This window comes from Hirundo rustica, chromosome 1 (assembly GCF_015227805.2).
Source record: "Hirundo rustica isolate bHirRus1 chromosome 1, bHirRus1.pri.v3, whole genome shotgun sequence".
NCBI lineage: Eukaryota > Metazoa > Chordata > Aves > Passeriformes > Hirundinidae > Hirundo > Hirundo rustica.
In genome coordinates, this window is record NC_053450.1 from 136,675,625 (window position 1) to 136,697,850 (window position 22,226).

Sequence of the window (22,226 nt, forward strand, 5' to 3'; positions counted from 1 at the left end):
CCTTTTGACATTCCCTGAAAGTACTTTGTTTCTGAGTCATCTTCTTATGAACTCACCTTTTTATATGATTCTCAGAGATATAAAGAAACTTTTGTTATCCTTAGCTGACAAGAGTGCTGAATGGTTGCACTCATCAAGAAAATCTTCCTACGTGTACATAGCCAAACACTTGTCAGAAAAACAAGAGACACCTTTTCTTTGGTTTTTCTATTAGATCTTCACTGAAATACTTTTTCCCTTATTTACTAAAAATCCATGGATTACACTCTAAATATTCTGAATATTTGATACATTTTTCATTTACTTCCACCCATAACAGGTTTTATTGTGGATTTGAATTGTTTGGGCTATGCAAATTTACTTGTTATGAATGTTTTAGAACATATTAAACCGGAAATGGAAACCAGTTCCTGAAAAATATTACCCCTTGACTCAGAATACTTGTATACAGATTTATATAACAGGCATAGAAATGCAACAGTTGGGAACAACGCAGTGGTAGGTTTTATAAAAAGAAAGAAAGCTGAAAGATAGGGAAATCCTGGTATTGTGATGTTTTGTCAGTGTGAGGGGAGTTTAAGAAGATGTAGAGGAAAAAAATAAATAAGATAAAATATTGTATGTCAGAGAAAATTAATTTAAAGCAGCTGAATAGCAGAAATATTTCAACTTTTACAAATGTAGTAACATGAAAATATCTGGCATAGGGAGTTCTGGTTTTGTTTTTTTAATATAAGCTTCTAGTGTAATCTGTACTTACAGACTGGAAGAAAACAATTCAATGATATGTATTCTTGAGGAATATATATAAACTCTTATTTAATTCAGTTGTAGCTCCTTTTCATTAGGAAGTTTTCTGAATACCTCTATGTCTTGAGGACAAAGCATTAAAATAAAAGAGCTAAAACAGTGTCCACAAAAAAATGATGAAAAGGGTGGAGCTGAAGCAAATGAGCTGGAAAATGCTTTCTAGGCAGAATGTGAACCTTTGTCACAGTAAACATGTGCCTGCCTCTGGTGTTGGAGATAATAGGACGTTGCATCAGACCTTGCACTTGTTGCCTTCAGGTGATGTTGGAGTAGTAGTCTCTGTTCCGTGACAAAAGATTTCTAACATTAGGAAAATACAGATCTGCAGAAAATACAGATGATTTATTCCTTTAGAGGCAAAGTTTGCATGGTTCACTTTACAGATACGATGGCACTTGTGCATTCCAATCAGCTTCTATAGTTACAGAGATATATCTTGTGTTATTTCTGATCACTGGGGCTAACAGGAAAATCAGAGTTATGCATGGTGGAATGTGCATTCCCCTGGCTTGATTTTGTGAATTTGTAGGCGATGAGCTCTCCAGACCTGCTGGCATCAGTTACCCTGTACAAGCTGCCACTTGGGAAATATTTTTCATCCCACTACTCCTATTAAAGGAGTGCCATATTTACATGGTTGCTAGACTTATTTTATCTAGTTCTCACCATTATTTTCCTTGCAAATTTTGTAATAATCTTCTCTTTTTCCTATTGGCATTCCATCCATCCTTGGGTTTGGGGCATCTAAAGTATTTATGCTACTTCATTAAAGCAATTCCCCTGATTTCGTGTGATGCTAGGCTGAATGAAACAAATTGATTCAATATTCTATCACAAGGCCAGCTTTTTTGACTGTTTGGATCTCCCTCCCAAGTCCCCCTCTTCCGTTTGAAGATCCTTGAGTCATTGCTCCAAACATGTGGCCAGAACCACTGTGATTTGGTGAAGCACTGAAACACGGTGAGAGGCGTTACTAAAACATCCTCGTACAAAGGACCGCGGCACACAAGAGACAGCAGTCAGTGAGCTGATTTGAAAACCCTTTGATGTAAAATCAGCCTTGAATTTCTCAACTCTTTTTTACATTTGATGTACAAACTTTTCACACATTTTGTAAGCATTTGTCAATTCCTTCTGAGCAAATAGAGATCTTTGTGAATGTTGGTTGTTTAGTAATTCTACTCTGTTTTTCTGTTATTTTCTTATCTAATATATTTTCAAACCACTGAGCAATAAATCCAATCAGTAAGTTAATGATATACCATGTGACTTACAAAGCATGTGCCAATATTTTTTAATCATAAAACATTATATTCAGTTAAATATTATCCTGAGACACACCGGGTTGAAAGTCTTTACTTTGCAGAAGCCATACTTCCTGTAAACTACAGATTAAGAAAGTAAGGTTCTAAAAACATCTTTTAGAGAGACGTGTGTAAACACATCTTGGTCAAAGGCACTTCATGACCAGTACTAGGCAGTTCCAGCAATTATTTTCCAAGTGAAGGCTTGGATAGTAACATAGCCCATGAGCAGACTAGTATATGTCTGTGTGCTGTGCTGCTTTGCTCCAGTGCATACTCAGTCACCCGCAGCAAGTGGATGCCAGCGTGCTGATGGCTCTTCTGCTCCACCTGGAGAAGTGTGCATCTCTACCAACTGGTCTGGAGACAGTAGTGATGAGAAACAAGGTGAGTCTGGTGGGCCTTAACAGAAGTGCGATACAGTTTGGTAACCAAATGTGACAGCAGAGAGAACTAGGGGGGATGTTTTTATGTCAAAAAATGTTTGAGAAGTCTTTTTTGGTTTTTTTTTTTGTTTTTTTTTTCCACCCTATTCATTTTTAGAAGAAAAGTTTATTCCAGCTTCAGTTTGATTTTTCATGGGTTTTTTTTTTCCTTTTTCTACATTTGTGAAGTTCAAGACTCTCATGAATCTTCATACGGTTATTGAATCGCAAAGCGTTTCCTCATTCAAATTCAATGAAGATTCAGCAAGTAATACTTTTTTTCCTTCATTTGTGGGTAACTTGTTTGATAGAATTCAGATTTAATACAAAATAGCTAGACCAAGGTATAAGATACAACTTTTTTTCTTTTTCTGTCTAGACAACGTTGGAAATTTTCTGGATTATCCTAGCTTAATCTTATCACATGCATTGGTTACAATTACAGTTGGCGCTGTTTCCTGTAAGGAATTGATCTAAATGCTGAGAGTGAACTTTAACTGCTATTGTCTGAGTAAATTTGCATCAGAATTCTAGTATTTTCAGAATACAGTACTAAAAAATGGTGTTGCAAATAATTTCATGTCATGTTTTTAAGCCCAGCTGGAGATGAAATACCACGCAGTCGCTTGCTCGTGGTGGAATGGGGAGGAAAATTGCAGTAAAACTTGTGTGTTGAGATAAGAAGAGTTTATTAATTGAAAATAAAAATAAACTAAAATAAAACAATGGTAAGGGTAATAATGGTAAATAATAATGATAACAAAAAGGAAAAAAAACACAAGTAATCTACAATACAATTGCTTGCAACTCACCAACTGATGCCAGACCTCACTTTCTTGATCCCAGCTCAGCTGCGCTTCCAGCTAACTACCCTCAGTTTCCATAGTGGGCATGACCTTTCCCAACTATGCTTCCCAGCCCCCACCAGTTTTGGTGTTTTTCTTTTATTTTTTTTACAGAATTACAGGATATTCTGAGTTGGAAGGGACCCACAAGGATCACAGAGTCCAGGGCTTAAGTGCATGGCCATGGGTAGACCATACCTACAGCCTTGTGTAGTTAGCCAACTACACAACTGATCAACTGAGCCAGTCCTGCAAAATCCTCACTGGCAGAGCATGAGACAAAGGGAAAAAAATAAGTCCTTTCCATAGGATATGCATGACTTGGAAAAAACCCAAAACATCAGTTATCAACACCAGTCATTCTAAATCCAAAGCACAGCACTGTAACAACTACTGAGAAGAAATTAACTTTACCCTACCCAAAACCTGGACAGATGCATAAGATAGTCCTTCTCTTTGAGGATTTTTGTTCTGAGTCCAAAGAAGAGCTTGGATTTATCAAAAATTTTAATTCTAACTAAAAAGCTTATCTAAGTTCTCCTACTCACTATGCAACAGAGGAAGCTACCATCTTTGTTGGGATTTAAAAATTTCAGTTTAAATATAAAACAAATGCTCTTTAGATGAGCCTGTGTCTATCTGTCCACACTGAAAACTGCTAATTAGAGTATGTCAGCAATCACTGAATTCAGCTGAAATCTGTGAGGAAGAGCAGTAACTTAAATCCAGGTTCTTCAAATTACAATTATGTGTCCAGCTCCATAAATATTTTCCTCCTCTAGTAGGACTCCCTGTTTTATCCCAATAGAATGCAGAGATCTGTTTGGAGCAAGAGTCTAGAATCAGCTCTAGGTTACTTGGTTTTTATTTCTCTGCAAATAAGACAACTATTAAGACTGTATTGGATATCAGTACATTTTTGTAATTTCCTCTGCTGTACAAAAATGTATTAAATGGAAACGGCTGAAATGCCTGTTAAATTCCCTGGTGTGTCTAACACATCTCAGGTTATATTTATTTTATATATATATATTTATCGCTTGCACAAGAGGTAGCTGTGCTAAGTTTCACTGCCTAGCTTTGAAATCTTCATTGTGCTTGGTCATGGTTTACCTGGAAAGGGCATTTGCTCCAGGCAGCATTTTCTATTGTAACTGCAGAATATGGAACAAGAGGTGCATTCTTCATTTATCTTTTGTGGAGGCTTTTTACACTTGCCTGTTGAGGGAATGCAACTACAGGCAAATGCTTTTATGAAAGTAGAGAATTAAAGGTGTCTCCAAAGACTGGTATAGAGAAATTGCCTATGGTCTCTGTAAAAGTCCTAAATATGAAATTATATTGTATTTCATGTGAATGAGCCAGCGGTGTAGAACCAGGCTTTGAGAGACAGGCTGCAGGCTGGGACTGTTTGGATAATGCTCTGGATTATTCCTGGAGATAAATCAGCTGTCAGACATGAAGATACAGATCAGGCTGTCAAATTTATCCTTCTGCCACTCTTTCTTGGGATTTGGGATTATTGCAAAATTATTTTTCTGCTTAGGTTTCAGCTCCTGGTCTCATGTTGGTGACAGGTTCCTGCTCTTTTGCCTGGGCTTTGCTCAGATTTAAGGAAGCTTCTGAAGTGAAAATATATAAAATTTGGAATTCTGGTTTTATTTTTATTTGGTATTTGTACTGCAAAATATTTCCCAGGAAATTAATGATAACAAAATACTCCTAAATATATTTTGCCCCCAGAATATCCCAAACTGAGATTTTATACACACGCATACTTGAAATAGAACCTTTAACTGTAGTCTGTTGCTATGAGACTTGGAATTTTTTCTTAGAAGTTCAGATTTTTTTGTTCCCAGGAAATTCAGCAAAAAATGTCTTAAAAATCCAACACATTCCTTCCTTCTGAACTTTTCCTCTATAAGCAGTGACTTTACCTGTGTAAATCTATCATCCAGCAAATTTATATTGGTTTGTTTTGAAGTTATATTTTCTGTAAAAATGAATATTGCCTGGGAAAATAGTAATGGATTATATTAAAAAAAAAGTTAAATGGTACAATTCTTGCTATTTCGTGCATATTAATTTGTAATTATATTTTCAACTATGAGAAAACTCTTGAAGAAGTATTGAATGTGATTTGGTGCATCTCATGCAATGTCAAGCAGATATACTTCAGCAGTGTTAGTCAGCTTTTGACGAACTTCTGACATGCCTTTTAGCCACTTAAAAAACTAAGGAATAAAAGCAGCAATAAAAAGGTCATTGATGACTCAGCCAACCTGCACATTAACTTGAACCTGGAATGCTTGTGTGAATTATTTCTGTTTTCCCCTCACTCACCTTGCAATTAATTGTTGCACTAAACTGGTATGAATATGAAAGTCATGAAATTGAACATTGTAGGGTGACTATCAATGCTGTAATTGCAACTTCATTTAAAATGACTAGTGAACTAAGATAATACAGACTAGACCAGAAGCATTAGCAGGGGCCTGGAGCAGGCACCAATTTGAGAGGGAGTGAGAAGGCATTGCAGCTCTTGTGTCTAACCAGAATCCCAATTAGAAGGCAAGGTCTTAGTCACCTTCCTCTTCTGTGTAAGACAAAGAGCAAGGGATCTGCCAGTTTCCACAGGATGCAAAACTGGAAATCTGGAGACAGTACCGTGTACTGGCCACTCTGCTTGGGCTGAAGTTGCAAAAAGTTCAGGTGCTCCTTACAGCTGCATCTACTTGACTCCTTTTTTAATTAAATCCTTCCACCACTACAATATATGCTTCAAGGAATGGGACCTGTCAAGCACATCCAAGCACTTTCATTCAGTTTGGAACATCTGTCCCTCCATCTCAGCAAGCAGTAATTTGTCTGGTCCCATACCTACCTCAAATTGCCTGGATGAACACGTACACCAAACTGGGTTCTGTGGTATAAAGGTGTTCTGCCTCCCTTTTCCAATCTATGCTGCTCTACAGGGGAATCTGGAAGGGGGAAAAATGCTCCTTCCTCTCCACATTATGACACGTACTGGTTGAAATAAGAAAGAGGAAAGACAAGTGGAGACATTATGCCATTCTGAGGATTCATTTTGTCTCTTCTTTGAATGACGTGGAATCAAAAAACCCCAAAAACTTGCTCTCTGATTACATCCTGGTGTTAAGTCTTTGGGTTTTTATGCAAGAACTCTGGACAATTTCTTTACCTTAGAGCTGCAGTGTATTTTAATTACAGTCTCTGCATATAAACTATACTAGCTTGGAGATTTTTCCTGTAAAAACGTAACTACACACATATTTGTGATGAAAAGGGAAAATATTACACTAATAAAATATAAATGGACAATTTTGGATTAGGTTTGGTGAAGGAAGGACTTGTTTGTTTGTTTGTCTTCCCAGTGTTCATTTTCAGATGTCTCTCTTCCATGGCGTTTTCTCTTTGTTCATGATTTAAACATTATGGTGTAATGGTGGTATTTTTCAGGGCCCTGTTCAGAGTGTTTCTGTGTGTTAGCTAAAAAGCAAGTGGTGGTGAAAAAAATATCCTTTTCCTCCTGTTTTTAAGCTTTTAATTTTTTATTTGTTTTCTTCGATTCAGGTTCCTCCTGGAACAACTGTGATTTTGAAACCAATCTATGCAAAGTTTTTCCTGAATTCAATTTACAGCCTGGCTGGTTAAGAAGAAATGGTCAATCTGGCCTGGGACCACCATACTCTGACCACAATGGGAATGAGAGTGGTAAGACTCATGATCTTTGAGGAAACCATGGACTCTTACAAATTATGTAGTTTTCTATTTAATTTACTAAATTATGCTAATTTATTGATTGTTTAATTATATTCTGCCACGTTTCCTGAGCACTTGTGTCTTTGTTTTAAGGTGATTACAATTACAATAACCTAGATTTCAAGGGGGGAGGCAGGATGAGAAAGACAGTATTCCAGTAAGCAATTCTTGTTATCACAGGGGAGCAAGTAATCAGTTTCAGAAGAAATGTTTATCTACCAGCATGATCTTTACTTGTTTCAGAGATATTACGTGATAAATTCAGTCTTGATGACTGCAAAGATTAGAAATTTTGATACTGCAATTTTTAGAAATTTTCATATTTTCTTGGATTGGTAAATGCCTGGAGTGTGTGTATCTATGATCTGCGGCTAACATTACTACTCCAAGTATTTTGAGAGAAGAGGACTTTGTATCTGGAGATAGGATAAGTTTTCATAGTCTGTTTTTGAGCCAGCTTTTTTCTAAATCTTCTTAAAATTCTACTTTACCTTGAAGAGTGTCTCTCAAGTAATTAGTTTTCTCTACCTTTGACAAAACATAGCCCTTATACTTGTCTCATGGCCAAATTAACCCTGCTTTTCCCTCTTTGATACATGCTGTAATACAATAGCTGTTTAGTTCTCCATATTTTCTGTTTTGCTCTTTCCCTTGTCTCCACCCACACCCTCTCATCTCTCCTGGGCACAAGCAGTGCTTTGGCAGCCCTCGTGGGGAGCACTTGAAGGCAGACATGCACATGCAAGGCTGGAGCACATACAAAAAGAGAATCCTATGTGGGATGCAAGTGTTGTTGTGATTAGCCCAGGGGCTTTGCACCCCACTCCCAAACCGTGATGATCTGTGGGAATCTGTGCTGTTCTAAAGTAGCATCTCCCACATGTTGCGTAAGCCGTCAGACAGAAGTTCCCCATAATGAGGAGTATAGATTGGTGGTTTTGAGGTGAATGTTTGGAAAACATGCTTAGAAATCAGCAGATGAAAATGAAACTCAATATTTTTTTTTTTTTTTTTTTTTTTTTTTTTTTTTTTTTTTTTTTTTTTTTTTTTACTGGAGAAAGCAGCAACCAAAACCCCCACTCTAGGTTTTCCTGTAAGATCTCATTTCACAGTGGACAATTTCCATGATACTCTGCATTTAGGAAATTTTATACATGTGATGTGTTTTTAGCAACTTCAGTTTTTGCTGTGTGTATCTCAGAAGCACATCCTGCTGTGTATATTATGCTTCCAAAGAAAAGGTTGTTCTTAAATAAATGTTGATTTAAACCAATGTTGGCATAAAAATGTGAGCAGCTACCAAAGGTTTTTCATAAATGCAAGCTTTATTTCAACTATGCAAGTTGTGCAATAGTTTAAAATAATAAAGCTTTTCTCATTAAGAAGCACATTAAAACCCCCCAAAAAAGTACCATGGAATACAAACATAGCGAATTCTTGGCTAGAATCAAAATAGGTTAGCCAGGCAACAGTCTTGCTATAGTTGAAGTTTCTAGAATTTGTGCATGATTGGTAGTACACACCACATCAGGAGGAGCAAACAGAAAGATACTCTAATAATCATAAAAAACTAGTGGGGAAGGGAAAATTTGACTTAGATAGACAGCCAAGACCAGCAAAAGATTGAGAATCATCAACTGAAGAGGTTGTTTCACACAAAGCCAAGTGTTCAGTCATCTGTATTGCTCACATTTGCTTGTTTTGGGCCTTCAGTCACTGTTGTATCTGCCAGGTCGGAATTGTGCAGTGGTCATGTTATTTTATTCAAGCAGCAGGAAGCTCGAATACTTGTAGCTATTCAGCTTTTTGAGAGGCTGTGTCCTCAGATCAGTGAACTGAATAGCTAAGAAGATTTAAATGCATTGAATTAATTTGCTTTTATTTTTCTACCTGGAGAATGTCTAAACTGTACTTTCATTTTCTAAATGCTGATTCTAATTGTGTGAGAAATATTATCTTCTTATGGCAGTGAGTCAAGTTTTCCCACTGCTAGTGACTCAACAGACTATGTAATCAGTGTTATGCTGGTTTCTGCTTAAAACCAGAAATTATTCTCTATTGTGACAACTGAGCAGAGTATGATCTGTGGTACAGTGTTAAAGGGAAGACTTACTGCCATCAGGATAAAACACACATTAGCAGAAAAGCAAAGATCCCTTGGTAAACTTAACTCTTTTGAAGATTTATGTAATCATTTACTAGAACCCAAAATATTTTTTTAGGTTTGTGTCCCACAGATTTTTTCTTTTTTTCACTTGAATGGACCAGTGACAACCACTTTAAAAGAACCCCAAAACAAAACACAGCCTGATTTTTCTAGATGAAACTATTCTCTCTGCAGAGGTCTAATGTGAAATGACTGTTCAACAAATTTCTTAAAATTACTATTTCTTCTCTATCTATGTAAAACTTAAAATACCTGTGGCAGGTGAAATTTTTTTTTTTTTCTTTTCTTTTCTTTTCTTTTAGACACATTCTTCTTTAGATAACTAAAAGAAAAAAATTCAAAATTTCCTGGAAGCTAACATCCAGTGGAACAGATTGGAGTCAGGGACAGGGCTCTGCAGAGACACCAAGCCATCTGTTGTGGGTAGGAGCAATACCCTTGCAGCTGGCAGGCTCTGAGAGTGCTGCCTGAGCAGTCAGGAAAGGTCTAAAACCTGGGGGCAGCATGGCCACTGCTCTGGTAGCAGGCTGCAAAATGTTCCTCTGTGGGGGATTGCTCAGCTGGCTCTGGCCCTGAGCTGGGCTGGTGGTGCTTCATCAGGGGCTTACCAGTTCCACACAAGGATGACAGGACAAGGTAGGTAGTTTAATAAATTATTTAAATGTTTGATCTGTCCTCTGATATTTGGTTAATGTATTAATCTTCATGTTTAGGATTTTTTTTTCCTTGAGTCTTGTTTGCCTTTTTTTCTCCTTCGTCTTCCTTCTTTCATTAACATGTTAATGTCAGAGGACAACAAGTTAATTGACATTGTTTGGAATTTGGGAAGAGGAAGAGAAAGGAATAAAAATAATTAAAAATAGATTGGGTCTTTTTTTATTCTTTATTTTTCATCTTGCATCCTTAGCATCTAACATCTCTGAAATCTTTGAGACCAGGAAGAGCCAAATTTTGACTTGCAGTATTTGATATCCAAAAATAGGGGTGTTGCCTTCCATCTGTTATAAGATCTGAAACAATATTGTCAGGAAGGGACACAATCAGTCAAAGGGCATAGCAACAACCATAGTCCACTGACTCCTCTTGAGCTGTTCAACTTTGAAGTGAAGCAAGGAACTGCATTGTTTTGTAAATGAAAAACTACGGTATTCTTTAATGTTAGCTTTGAAATTCTGAAGATGACTTTTTATATTGGGAATATGTACAGGGATACCACATCTTTCTCCCAAGGCAATTTTCCAAGCAGCCAGAACCCAGAAACCACCAGTTTTCCACCTGTAAAAACACCACACTCCCTTGTTCCACAACCTTCTCAAAGACCTGAACTGTCATGATAAATTGTATTGTCATGTGTATTGTTATTTACAACTGTTGGATGTTTAGGCATGAAATATGTTATATACTCAATCACTGGAGTTTAAAGTCTTTGGATCATCTTTCTGAGTTAGTCTCACTTTGTCCCAAAATGTTGCACTTCTAAGTTGAATATTCAAGACATCACCAAATGAAACATTTTGGAATCCCACTTAAAATTTTACCTGGAACATGGAGCAATACCATGAAAATATTGAACATGAAAAGAGTTTGGAATGCAATGGCTACAAGAGCTATTAATCTTTTCTGGGGAAACAATTCTTGTTGGCTTTTTAGTTATTAATTTACACCTGTGCATATTGCCCTTCTTGTTGTATTGTTGGTTTTTTCCCCAAGCTTCTAAGTTTTCTCTTTTTATTCCTTTTAATAGCTTATTTCCTCTCATTGTCCTCTGAAATGCCATCCTCTTCTGCAGCTTTAAGGACAAGTGTTTTCCTTCCAACTGATGAAGAACACTTTTGCCAGGTATTTTGATGCACATTCTTTGTATTACACAGTTTGCCATAGTATTTGCCTGGAATAATCAGACTTTCTTCTTTTTCCTAGATTAGATTTTATTATTGGGTCAGTCAAATGAGTGGAAAACTTATGGTGGGGCTACAAAAGCACTCTGAAGATACTGTTACAAACATTTGGCAAGTTTCAGGAGAACTACGAAATCAGTGGAATGTAAATACCATTACAATCAAAAGCACCGAAAAGTATGAGGTTAGTAAATTGAGGTTACTGTAAAAGACACTTCTTAAATGGTTTATAAATTGTGGACCCTTTTATTAGGTCAGCAGTAAATATTTTGTAAATGAGGAGAAAGCATTCTCATGAAGTAAACAAGAAAAAAGCCATTTTGAAGATCGTAGTTTGCATTAACAAATATAGCTTGTTCTTATCTCTTAATGGTGTTAAAACTGACACCAAACTTGGCTTAAGCTGTGCTTGTGTCTTAAATACAACAGTCTCATTGAGCCATAAATTATCTACCAAGCCATTAAAGTGATATACTTGTGATCTTAACTCTAAATACAATCTTCTCATAGCCTGTCTAACAGGACCGATAAACTCAAGGTTTCATTTATATAGGAAATTGCATTTTATACTATGAGATACTGTTTTATAGGAGTACTAGAGCTGACAAACATTGTACTTAACTATTAATTGCAGCTTTGAGCCTTTGTCACAGAACACATGCAAATGGTTTAATTTTGCTCAAAGATACTGAAAAGAAATGCAAATGTCATAGGCTATTTAGATGTTTTTACATGTGCATTTACAAAAAACACTAGCATAGTAAGTGTAACTTTGGGCTATAATGTTGTGGATGATGTACACTCACTTCTATGCATAACACTGGAGAGAAAGTGAGAGCAGAGAAGAAAATGAGAGGCCTTTCCTGCTACAGCAGTTACTGAGAATAGCTTAGCACACAAACCTGAAGGCATGGCGGCACAACCTTGTTTCAGTAAACCAAATGAGGAACATTATTTCTTGATTTCCATATTGTGCTAAAGCATCCAACAGGATCTTGATTGTTGAAACAATACTGGCCTACTCAACTCTTCTGAGAATGTATATTGCAAAATACCTGTACCACCTCAACACAAGCATCAACTTTGCTACTGGTCAATAACCTCTACCTGATAAGAGCGTACGTATGGCAATCTGAGGTTGTATTGGAAGGGTTTACTTCTAGATTTATTTTTCTTTTCATCATTCTTACTACTTGGAAAATTGACTGAGTCTGGGAATAGTTAATATAATATGGCATCTACTTCCCCTTGTTAGGTCAAATCCTAATTAGATTATTGCTTGCAAACCTGATTATCCTTTGGCCTCTATCAGATGAACTGATGGGCAGAGTCCAGCTTTAAAGAGGCAGGTGTCAAACTTCCTGCAGTAATCATTGCAATTGACTTAAGAAACACAGCTCAGCACCTCACAAAACCTGAAGCTGAGCAAATTTTCTTCTGTTTGCACATTTTGCTCTGGTGACAACTCACAAAGTGTCACTGCCATATGAGTGAATGCAATTCACTTGCCCTTTTGCACTTGTTTTTTTATATGACAAGATACTTAGCCTACAGAGATACCTGTGGTATTTTTCAAGATAAAATTTTGATTATTAATGTTATTTTTGGAAAAAAAAAGTTAGGAGACAAATAATTTTTATTTGGATGTACAAATCACTTTGAAATAGGATGCTTTAATACTTTTGTCAATTTTAAAAACATATTTAAAGTGAGATTTAAGTTAAAATCTACCTCTGAACCTCCACTGCTTATTTTCTTTGCTTATTTTGATGCTGACTGTTTAACACCTAATCCTCTTCCTACTGAGAGTCTGGATTATATTTTTGGGATGCAGAATTTAGTTTGGCATTTAAAAATCTCAATTTTATGGAATTCTGAAATAAAAAGATTTCCAGTGGTTTAACTACTGAACAAGCAGAAAGCTCAGTGTGTCAGTTTTGGCTGGGTTTTGGAGAACTCTATCATGGTTTTCATTTCTAAGTTTCTTTTCCTCTGATTTACTGAGAACAACATTCTATCTCCGAGACTTCATAAAGGGAAAGGGTTCTAGGCTTGGGGTTCATTTATATCTTCGTGCTTAATTCCTGTTTTACCTTGTGCTTTGCTGCTCTGCTGCGACCTGCTGCTGTGGCTGCACTGTGGAATCCGCCCAACTCGTGTTTGATCCCACCTACAGTCCCACTGCACCTTCCATGTCACTAATGGAGCTGCAATGTTTATTTGATCTGGTGTTCGCAGATATTCCATAGATACAGATCATTGCAGTTGCAAGCAGATAGTGCCACTAAGTAGGCATTTTTTTGTTGCTGTTACTATCTTGTGAGCTTAAAGAGCTCTAGGCTTTGTGTGAGAAGGAAAATTGAATGGTTCCTTTCTGGAGCGAACTTGGATGTGAGTCACTTTGGTTATTACTGGACTGAAGTCAGGGGAGGTCAGCTGGGTATCTGCACCAGATAAAGCCTGGATAATCTTTTTTAGACACAAGAAAAGCTGGAGGCATCTAGTAATATTATCTTCCAGAAGTGGGGAAGTTGAGAGACTCTTCATGAGTTTTGAGGAAACACAGGTTCATACAAACTTCATGCACTCTGATGGGATATGAACTTGAAGCAGCCTCTGATTTTGCTCCAGCAAAGTGAGCTAGTCCCTCTTCAGCATTGTCTAAATCACTTCAACTCACTATATAATAAAATCTGACTATGAAACCCCAACTACAAGCTGTAGGTAGATATATCTTTTAAATGAAGTTATTAATAACTAAATTTTGAGTTCAAAATGAAACATCACTGTGCAAAGGTAAAATATTTGTCAAATCCTTGATATTGAATAATATTTCTGGTGTTTCTAGTTATCCTATATTGTTTTAGGAACTTAGCTGAAACCATGCCATAACAGAAAAAAAAATTAGGAATACACTATTTTCTCTTCTTGTGGTGCTGCCATGAAAGTATGCATTAACGGCACATATCATTGCAGCAGAATTCAAGAGTTCAAAATACTGTTTTCTGAAACAAACGAGCAAATTTCCAAGATTCTGCATTTCATTCATATAACCATCTTTTTGAATGTGATATGGCTGCCATTCTTCTTGTACAAGCTAACTACATGTTCAGTAAAACATACATAAGACAAAAGATTACACTCCTCAAAAAAATTCCAGTTCATAACATAATGGTCATGACAATGGATAAGTTATATCATCTTGTACAGCAAAAAACACAGCTCTTGGTAATTTATAGGTGTTCTGCATCTATCTGTTTAACTATGCACAATATTGTTGCTGAAATCTCAAGGCAATATTTGAAAAATGATTGTTAACACTGTGAATTCCTTATTAAGAGCTAGAATGTACCTCTAGGTAGATTTCCAAGACTCTGGAAAATCCTGGAACTGTTTCATCCCAAGATGTGGCTAGGGAATAATTTAAGGAATGCTATTCATATGATAAATTTTTTGGGTTGTTTTGATTGGTATATTTTTGTTGTGTTTTCCCGAGGACTGTAATTGATCAGTCAGTTCCCTTGTACACCACTGCTGAAAACATCTAATAGTCTATACATTTACAAATGCGGATTGAAATCTGCCTTTAGGTTGGAAAAGTAAAATATTTGTAACTTCTTGTGCAGAGAAGACTTTGGTGGGGGAAAACCCCCACTGTTGTAACATTAGAGCAGAATAACTGTCAACCAAGTACTCCTCAAAGTTTGTTTTGGCTAAAAAAATGTGACAAAAAGCTTGTGAATAATGGTGTGTTTGGCCCTGACTTTTCTCCAGGTTTCTGATGAATTCTGAAATCAACCAGAAAATGTTCACATTGCCAGTCTCTAGTGGAATAATGGCTTGATAAAACACAAAATCCTTTGTGTTCTTTTCTTTAACTGTCATGATCCTTGCTTAGATCTTAAGGCATTTTATTGTGATTTTCAGATCCTTCCTGTTAAATTCTACTTTAATCTTGAGTTAGGTGATTGTTCTACCTTTCTGTGCTCAGGAGAAAAAGCCACAGATGTGTGATAAAGCCAGGATGATAATACTTCAGAATTGTTAAATGTGTGATTAGATTTCTCATCTTTCTAATAGATCCTTCATGGACTTGACTGGCATATATTGTGTCCTTTTTTGTTTTGTCTTTGACACTGGTAAACTCTATTTCTTGTTGATATGCTGTTAATCTCTTTAGGTTATCTTTTTGGGGATGGTGGAGACCCAGAGTCAAGGTGGAAGTGTTGCCATTGATGATATTACCTTTAGTGAAGGATGTTCTATAGCACATGGTAAGAATACCTGTTTTTCAGGACCCAAGTTATTTTACATTGTCTTTTCCTTGGAGTAGAAGGAAAAAAAAAAAGAAAAAGAAAAAGAAAAAAAAAAAAGAAAAAGAAAAGGCATTTCCTTGCTATTCAAAGCTTTTTTTTTACTCTATAAATGTTTTCATTTGGCTCATTTTCATTTCCCTAAGCGATCATCTGTCTTTTCACATCTAAACACAACTACAAAGAAATACAATAAATACTTTTAGTAATCTGATACATTACAAAAGCAGGGCTCAGTGGGTAAAAAAGATCTACTGTTTTTGGCTGAAAAACCGATGTGTTCACCCAGCTCAGGCAAAGCTTTGGAGCTGACTAGGAAGATTCCCAAGGCACTCGTGTATTTCTAAATGCATGGAGGTCCTGAACCTCAGCTGTGCAGTGGGGTTATGCTGTTCTGCTCTGCTACACCCAAGAGCTGCTATGTCAGGCTGGTCATCTCTGCAGTCAGACCATCTCTGCATGCCAGCATTCTTTAGCAAAACATTTCCTATTTCATTTTTCAACCCAATGTATTTTCATGGAAAAGGAACGCCACCCATCCTGGCATAAATTAAGTTGTTGCTGCTCTGCATTACACAAGAGAATTGCCCTCTGACACCTATGTCACATCCTCAGGTGAGAGCAGTTCTGAGTCAAAGCACCTCCTTTGTTCTTCTTTCTTTTATTCTTGGCATGTGCACAAGGGTTTAGACTTTAAACTTAACTTGAAATATGAAAAGCAGTGCTTGACACAGGCCAAGCTATGTTACGTGGTTGGTTTTGTGTGTACCATACTCCTAAATAATGCTCTCTACCTTTCCCTGTAGGAAAACACTATTGAAAAGAGATGTGCATGGATAATAAAATATTAGAGTGCTAAGCAATTTCAAGCAGATCACATTAAGAGCAAGACACAAACCCTAATTTAATGATGCCAGCAGGCATATATATTTAGATTTCTATAATTCTAGAAAGCTATGTACTTGTTTCACCAGTTCCTGCAGATCTGTTTGTAAAAATACATTGAGGTTTTTCAACAAAGTCCTTCTAAACAAACAAACAAACAAACAAACAAACAAACAAACAAACAAACAAAAATCAAACCAAAAAAACTCAGCTATGAGATGAAACATTGTCTCAAAGAGATGAACACAGCTGTTGAACTCTGTGCTGTGGTTTATGGGCTGAGCTGCTGCACTGTTAAGTGCCTCAGGTATATTCTAATAAGAGCCAGTTCTTATCCTGTGTTTCCTCATTAGGAGGAGTCAACTTCATTAGATGATGTCTAAATGGCTCACCGCAGCCAAAAACAGGGTCAGAGATTCTTCATTTTCTCTCTGAAAGAGGAATGCTACTACTGAACATTTTCCAATAATTAAAACAAAAGGTCAGACTAATGGTTGGTTGAATTTGAAATAATTTTTCTCTAGTCCTTATGGAATGTCTGGATAAGTAGATTTTTAATGAAAGCACTTCAATTTTGTGAAATCCCTAGTTAAAACTTGCATTTTTAATGTACCCCTCGTGATTTTTAATCCCAGTACAAATGCACATAAGAGAGGACCTGGGCATTTGTATTCACTAGTATGACTATGTTTTTAGGGTTTTGAGTAAAATATCCTAAATTTTTGTGCTTTCAGGAGATTCTTGGTGCAAACTGTTGATGGTCAAAGACAAAAGTAATTTCATTATGCTTTAGGTTCTTTCTTCTTTTCTATCCCTCCCCTGTCCCACTTCAGCCTATTGTCCAGTTCTGCTAAAGACGAAATTTCATGCATTGAAAAAATACAACTAAAACACTATCTTCAGTATAACAATTTAAGATATTCTACAGTTTGTAGTTTTTCAACAGCTGCTGAATAATTTGCTATCACTCAAAACCCACACAGCTCTTTATCAAACATTTGAATATAGGCCAAAGAAAAAAATATACTTTAGCTATAAAATGGAAAATATTGAAGTTATTTTCTGAAACACATGTAATGCAAAATCTCCTTTAATTATACCTTTAGTAGACCTTTTGTTCAAAAGCTTCATACTCTTATCCAAGTGACTGCTCTGCAGAATTCCCTCTCAACTCCCAAAGAATTATATATGTGAAGAACCTCACTAAGACTGCCCTTCTGATCTCTACTAGAGATGAAAACAAAGAGCTCCAAGACATGAAAGTGGAATGCTGTAAGGGAGAATGAGGCTTTTGTCCCCCTCAAATCACTTGAAATGCAGAAGTGACAAAGCCTCACTGGAAAGTTATGGGTTTTTTTCAGGAAAACTGAAGTAATTATATATGTATTACTTATAAGGTATAAATTTTGACAAAAATCCAGTATGAATACTTCAACTGACAAAATCTTAAACTTAATTCCTTTAGTTAATTCCTTAGTTAATTCTAATCCTGCAAAGACGTAACCTTTAATATTACAGAAGCAGGTATTTGAGATCAACAGGGACAGGAGTCAGAAAATCCAAAATACTAATCTTACTGCTGTCTGACATGCTGTGGCATTAAGAGCTGGAAAATGGGTATTTTTTCAAAACAAACAAAACCTAAAAAACCCCAAACAAACAAACAAACAACAACAACAACAAAACCCCCCCCACACACACAAAAAAAAAGCCCACAAAAAACCCCCAACAAACAAACAAACAAACAACCCCCAGCGAACCAAAGAAAAAATCCACCTCAATTAAAAGAACCCCACAAAATTACTCAGAATGGTTTTTATCATTACTTCAAAAGCATTCAAAGAAGATCTTGATTCATTCTGAAAGAGTTTGCAAATTTTTTTTGCACATTGGAATTTGACAAAATCCATCCTTTTCCAGACCCTTGTGGAATTTTGCATTTCCCATATGAAAAAAGTTTTTGACGAGCTCTTTCTCACATAATACACATGATTTGAAAAAGCGTACATTTATTTAGCACTGGCGCAAGGAAGAAATGAAAGGTTTTCAGCACTGCCTGGGCAGGCCATTTCACTGAGGTGTCAGTAATGTGAATAATACAATGTCTCCCAGATGAAGGAGACAGTAACATTTATGTAAACTAACCTGAAACTGTTTTCTCCATACCCTTAGGAATGCTCTCTCTGAGATATCTTGACTGCTATTTAATAATGTGCCTTAACCAGGAGATTACCTTTCCCCTGCAATAACATTAAGAAGTGGAACTTGCATTGTCATAGTGCAATCCTCCTTAAAATCCTGACCGTTGCTGAAGGCAGCTAGAGTAGTCATGCTGTGCCCTTAAAAAGCTCTCAAAAATATGTGGTGATGCATTCAGAACCTTTCTGTCTCTAAAAAGAAGTATTCTGTTACAAGTATTGTGGAGATGCTGCTGAGTTTAACCTCATTTAAAAGTGATTTTTCTGTAGCTATCACCTAGAAAATAAATAGATGTTTCTTATTATTATATATCAGTTTTTATGTTACCTGGCAACTCTCTCTGCAGAATTGAATTCATGAAGGTTGTGATGACTGTCTAATATAAATAGCACTCCATTGCTTTGAAAGAAGCATCTGTCTTGAAGGAATGTTTTCTTAGAATATTTGAAGATGGCAGGCTGAAATCAGGGATACACAGGGCTTTTGAAGTAACCTTTTGAAGAAGCAGAAATGTTGTCAAGGAGTATAATAAGCAGAGTTTTCTGATAGGGAATAGTCTCATAAATAATGACCTCTTAAGAAGTGATTGTTTGTCTTCTAGTAGCACAGATGTCCATTTTTGAGCTCGGCCTCTGCGAGTGGCACTCAGACCAGCCCGCTGAGCCTGCTCGGAGGGCACGGCCGCAAGCTGGGCACAAGATTGCCTCCTGCTCCTTCCCGAAGGATTCGAGCAACAATACTCAAGGTGGGGATTCAATTTAACTCAAAATTACTAGCTGTCATGAAGAATATAGTGCTTTTTATGGAAATACAGTGCCTCGATGTCAAAACAGAACTACAAAAAGTAATTGTATGTATTTTGTACTTAAATTAGGTTTTGTTTTGGCTGTTTAATAAGGGCATTGTGAGCACTCCTGTTGGTAAGACAGAAAATATTTTATTGTAAAAATTAATGAATTTTTTTCAGGTATTCATGAAATATTTTACCATAAGAATTCCAATATTAGCTGATAGCTGATTTATTCTCTAGTCTATTCTTTGTACAAGACCTGTGCAAGAATTTGAGGAAATTAAATTAAATCAAATCAAATCAAATCAAATCAATTTAAGACCACAGCCCTTGTGTGGTTTATTTTTTTCTATTTTATTTTGATTTTGATGCTTAGCAGTTTGACTTGTGTAGTACTATTCTGCTTACAGCATACAGTCTGGAACTTTGTTTTGAAACTTTTATTAGGGCAACCGTAAATAAATGAAAAAAAAATTCTAGAAAATAGCATCCTACCTTTAAAATAAAATTAGTCCAGCTGCAGTTTTAAGAAGTAAAGAGCATCCCTTGTTTTTGAAGTCACTGTCTAGTATGTGTCTGTGGGTTATGGGAATTGTTTTTGAAAGCTTAATGGTTGTAATTCTTTAAGTGTTCTTAAGAGATGGAGTTGTGAGATGGAATTGTCTTGCCTGCTAAGTGTTTGGCTTGTGTACTGAGACTGCCTTCAGAGGGGTCAAGTGCTGCTAGTTGTAATAGTACAGTTTGTGATGCAGCTCTGAAGAACTGATATTGTGGCGATTGCTACTTGAACTTTGAACCCACAGAAATGGAGCACATCTCATTGATAGAAGAAGAATGAATGTTAGATATTGTTTTAATTTTTTAAAAAGATCTTAAAATAAATTTTAGCATGCATTTCAGTGCAGTCTAGTAACCATAAGTCAAATTATCATTCAAAATCAAGGAAAAATGCCTGAGTGTATACATTATGTTAAAATTCATTTTTTGCATGTACGTATAAAGGAGAGCATTGAGTAAAGCAAATTTCTTTCCCTTTAAATGTGAGGAGAAGATTTCTACTGGGGTATCTAACAAAAAAGTGACTTTTCATTTGATTTTATTTCAGAAATCTCCCTTAAAGTCATTGTATCTGTGCCATACCTTAACATGACATCTTAAGGGGTAGTAAGGGGTATGGATTTCCCTTTTTAGGCAATATTGAGAAAAGATAATGAAATTCTATAACAGCTTTTACAGGACGATATCACAAGCACTGTGTGTGGAAAGAGAATGTGTTTGGGAATGTTTTTTGCAAAGGTGCTTGGACATTATTGTATAGATATGCACAGTAGGTCGAATGCGCTGGGTAGGCTGAATTTCCCCAACAGCTTGGGGACGTTCCTCATGCTTCTAAGTCATAAAGAAAAGTGAAAATATGTGAAGAAGCAAGCATCAAAACAATACACAGAATTTAATTCATCATAAACATTGAGAAGTATTGAAAATCTGAACTGTAATTGTTGACCTCTCAATACACGCAGTATATCTACTCGTGCAGATGTGTTGAGACATAAATGAAGAGGTCTAATATAAAATAAATTCTAAAAACTAAAGAAATTATATGCAAACTGCAAAAATGCCATGCTTGAGGGCTCAATCTTGCAATGCAATTAGGGCTTGACTAAGCTTTATATTTTGATTTTGATCAAAGCTTTCACTTCTATAAATAGAAGAGAGGTAAGAAATAAATTATAAAGAAGAGGTCTAAACAATGATATTTATAAAGAAATGTTTTCTTATAGCCTTTGAATAATCCTCCCTTTCTAGTATCCCTAGGTTTAATAAAATACTTTCTGTCTTTGGAGGACTTTTTTTCTTTGTTCCTTTATTGCTTTGTTCCTCTAGTTTTGTATTGTAGGCAATTTATCTATAATTTTTTTTCCTCCTAATTTCTCTAGTGTCAAAAGTTCTTACAGAGGTTTTATATTCCCTTGTAATACTGTTCAGAAAGTACTTTTTTCTTGTTTCCTTTTATGATGTTTCATATATGCTATTGTAGTTTCCATAGTTTATGTTTCTTACATTGGATTAAGCAGAAGCAATCACAATACTTGCAGAAAATACAATTCCTAAAGAAGAGTAAGCATGGTTTTTTTGGACACAGAATCATTCAGGATACTTCATAGGACTTTGGGTTATCTAGAGTAGTGCACTTGCATTCTTTTCAAAAAAAATCCTGTCATCTCCTCTTTGCCCTGCTTTTAAAAATTCATGTACTTGAAAGGAAAAAGAGAAAAGAATGTCAAGTATCACTGGCCTCAGAAACTAAAATTGGTTGGTTTTATAATAGCCTAAGAGAACTCTGAAGTTATATAAACAACTGGTAGCATATCTTCTAGTATTGCATGTGACTACTGCATGCACAAAATAGTAGTCACAGAAGTGTAGATGCTTTGTTCATGTCTCCCAAAGAGAAATCTTGGTTAAATCTACAATATTTCCTTATGTAAAGCATTGTTGCTCTGGCATGAAATTACAAGCTTTACTCCAAGGAAATTTTGAGAATTTATTACAGTGTAAATCATTGCATAGCACAGAAAGTAAATAGGCAACAGAAGGAAACATAGTTCTTTATAAAAATGAGTATTTTTCTTGTGAAATGACACTTGCTTCCTTCACCTTGAGATCGTGTAACATTTACATTTGAGATAAGTTGTATTTAGAGAAATAAACACAGAAACTGCAGACTTAAGGCTTTTAATCAGTCCTTGTTTATTATTTTAATAATTGCTGCAGAAGGCAGCAAAATATTCAGTAACTCAGGAGGC

General features: G+C 36.1%; 1 protein-coding gene across 1 annotated transcript in view; it reads left to right on the forward strand.

Annotated features, from left to right (window-relative positions):
- Window positions 1–2,338: 2,338 nt before the first annotated feature.
- MALRD1 (MAM and LDL receptor class A domain containing 1) overlaps window positions 2,339–22,226 on the forward strand; it is a 235,169-nt gene continuing 215,281 nt past the window's right edge. Inside the window, exons 1-6 of the mRNA XM_040062159.2 lie at window positions 2,339–2,501; window positions 6,979–7,119; window positions 11,079–11,173; window positions 11,255–11,416; window positions 15,413–15,506; window positions 19,231–19,374. Coding sequence (XP_039918093.1) covers window positions 2,339–2,501; window positions 6,979–7,119; window positions 11,079–11,173; window positions 11,255–11,416; window positions 15,413–15,506; window positions 19,231–19,374 — 799 coding nt within the window. The remainder of the gene's footprint in view (window positions 2,502–6,978; window positions 7,120–11,078; window positions 11,174–11,254; window positions 11,417–15,412; window positions 15,507–19,230; window positions 19,375–22,226) is intronic.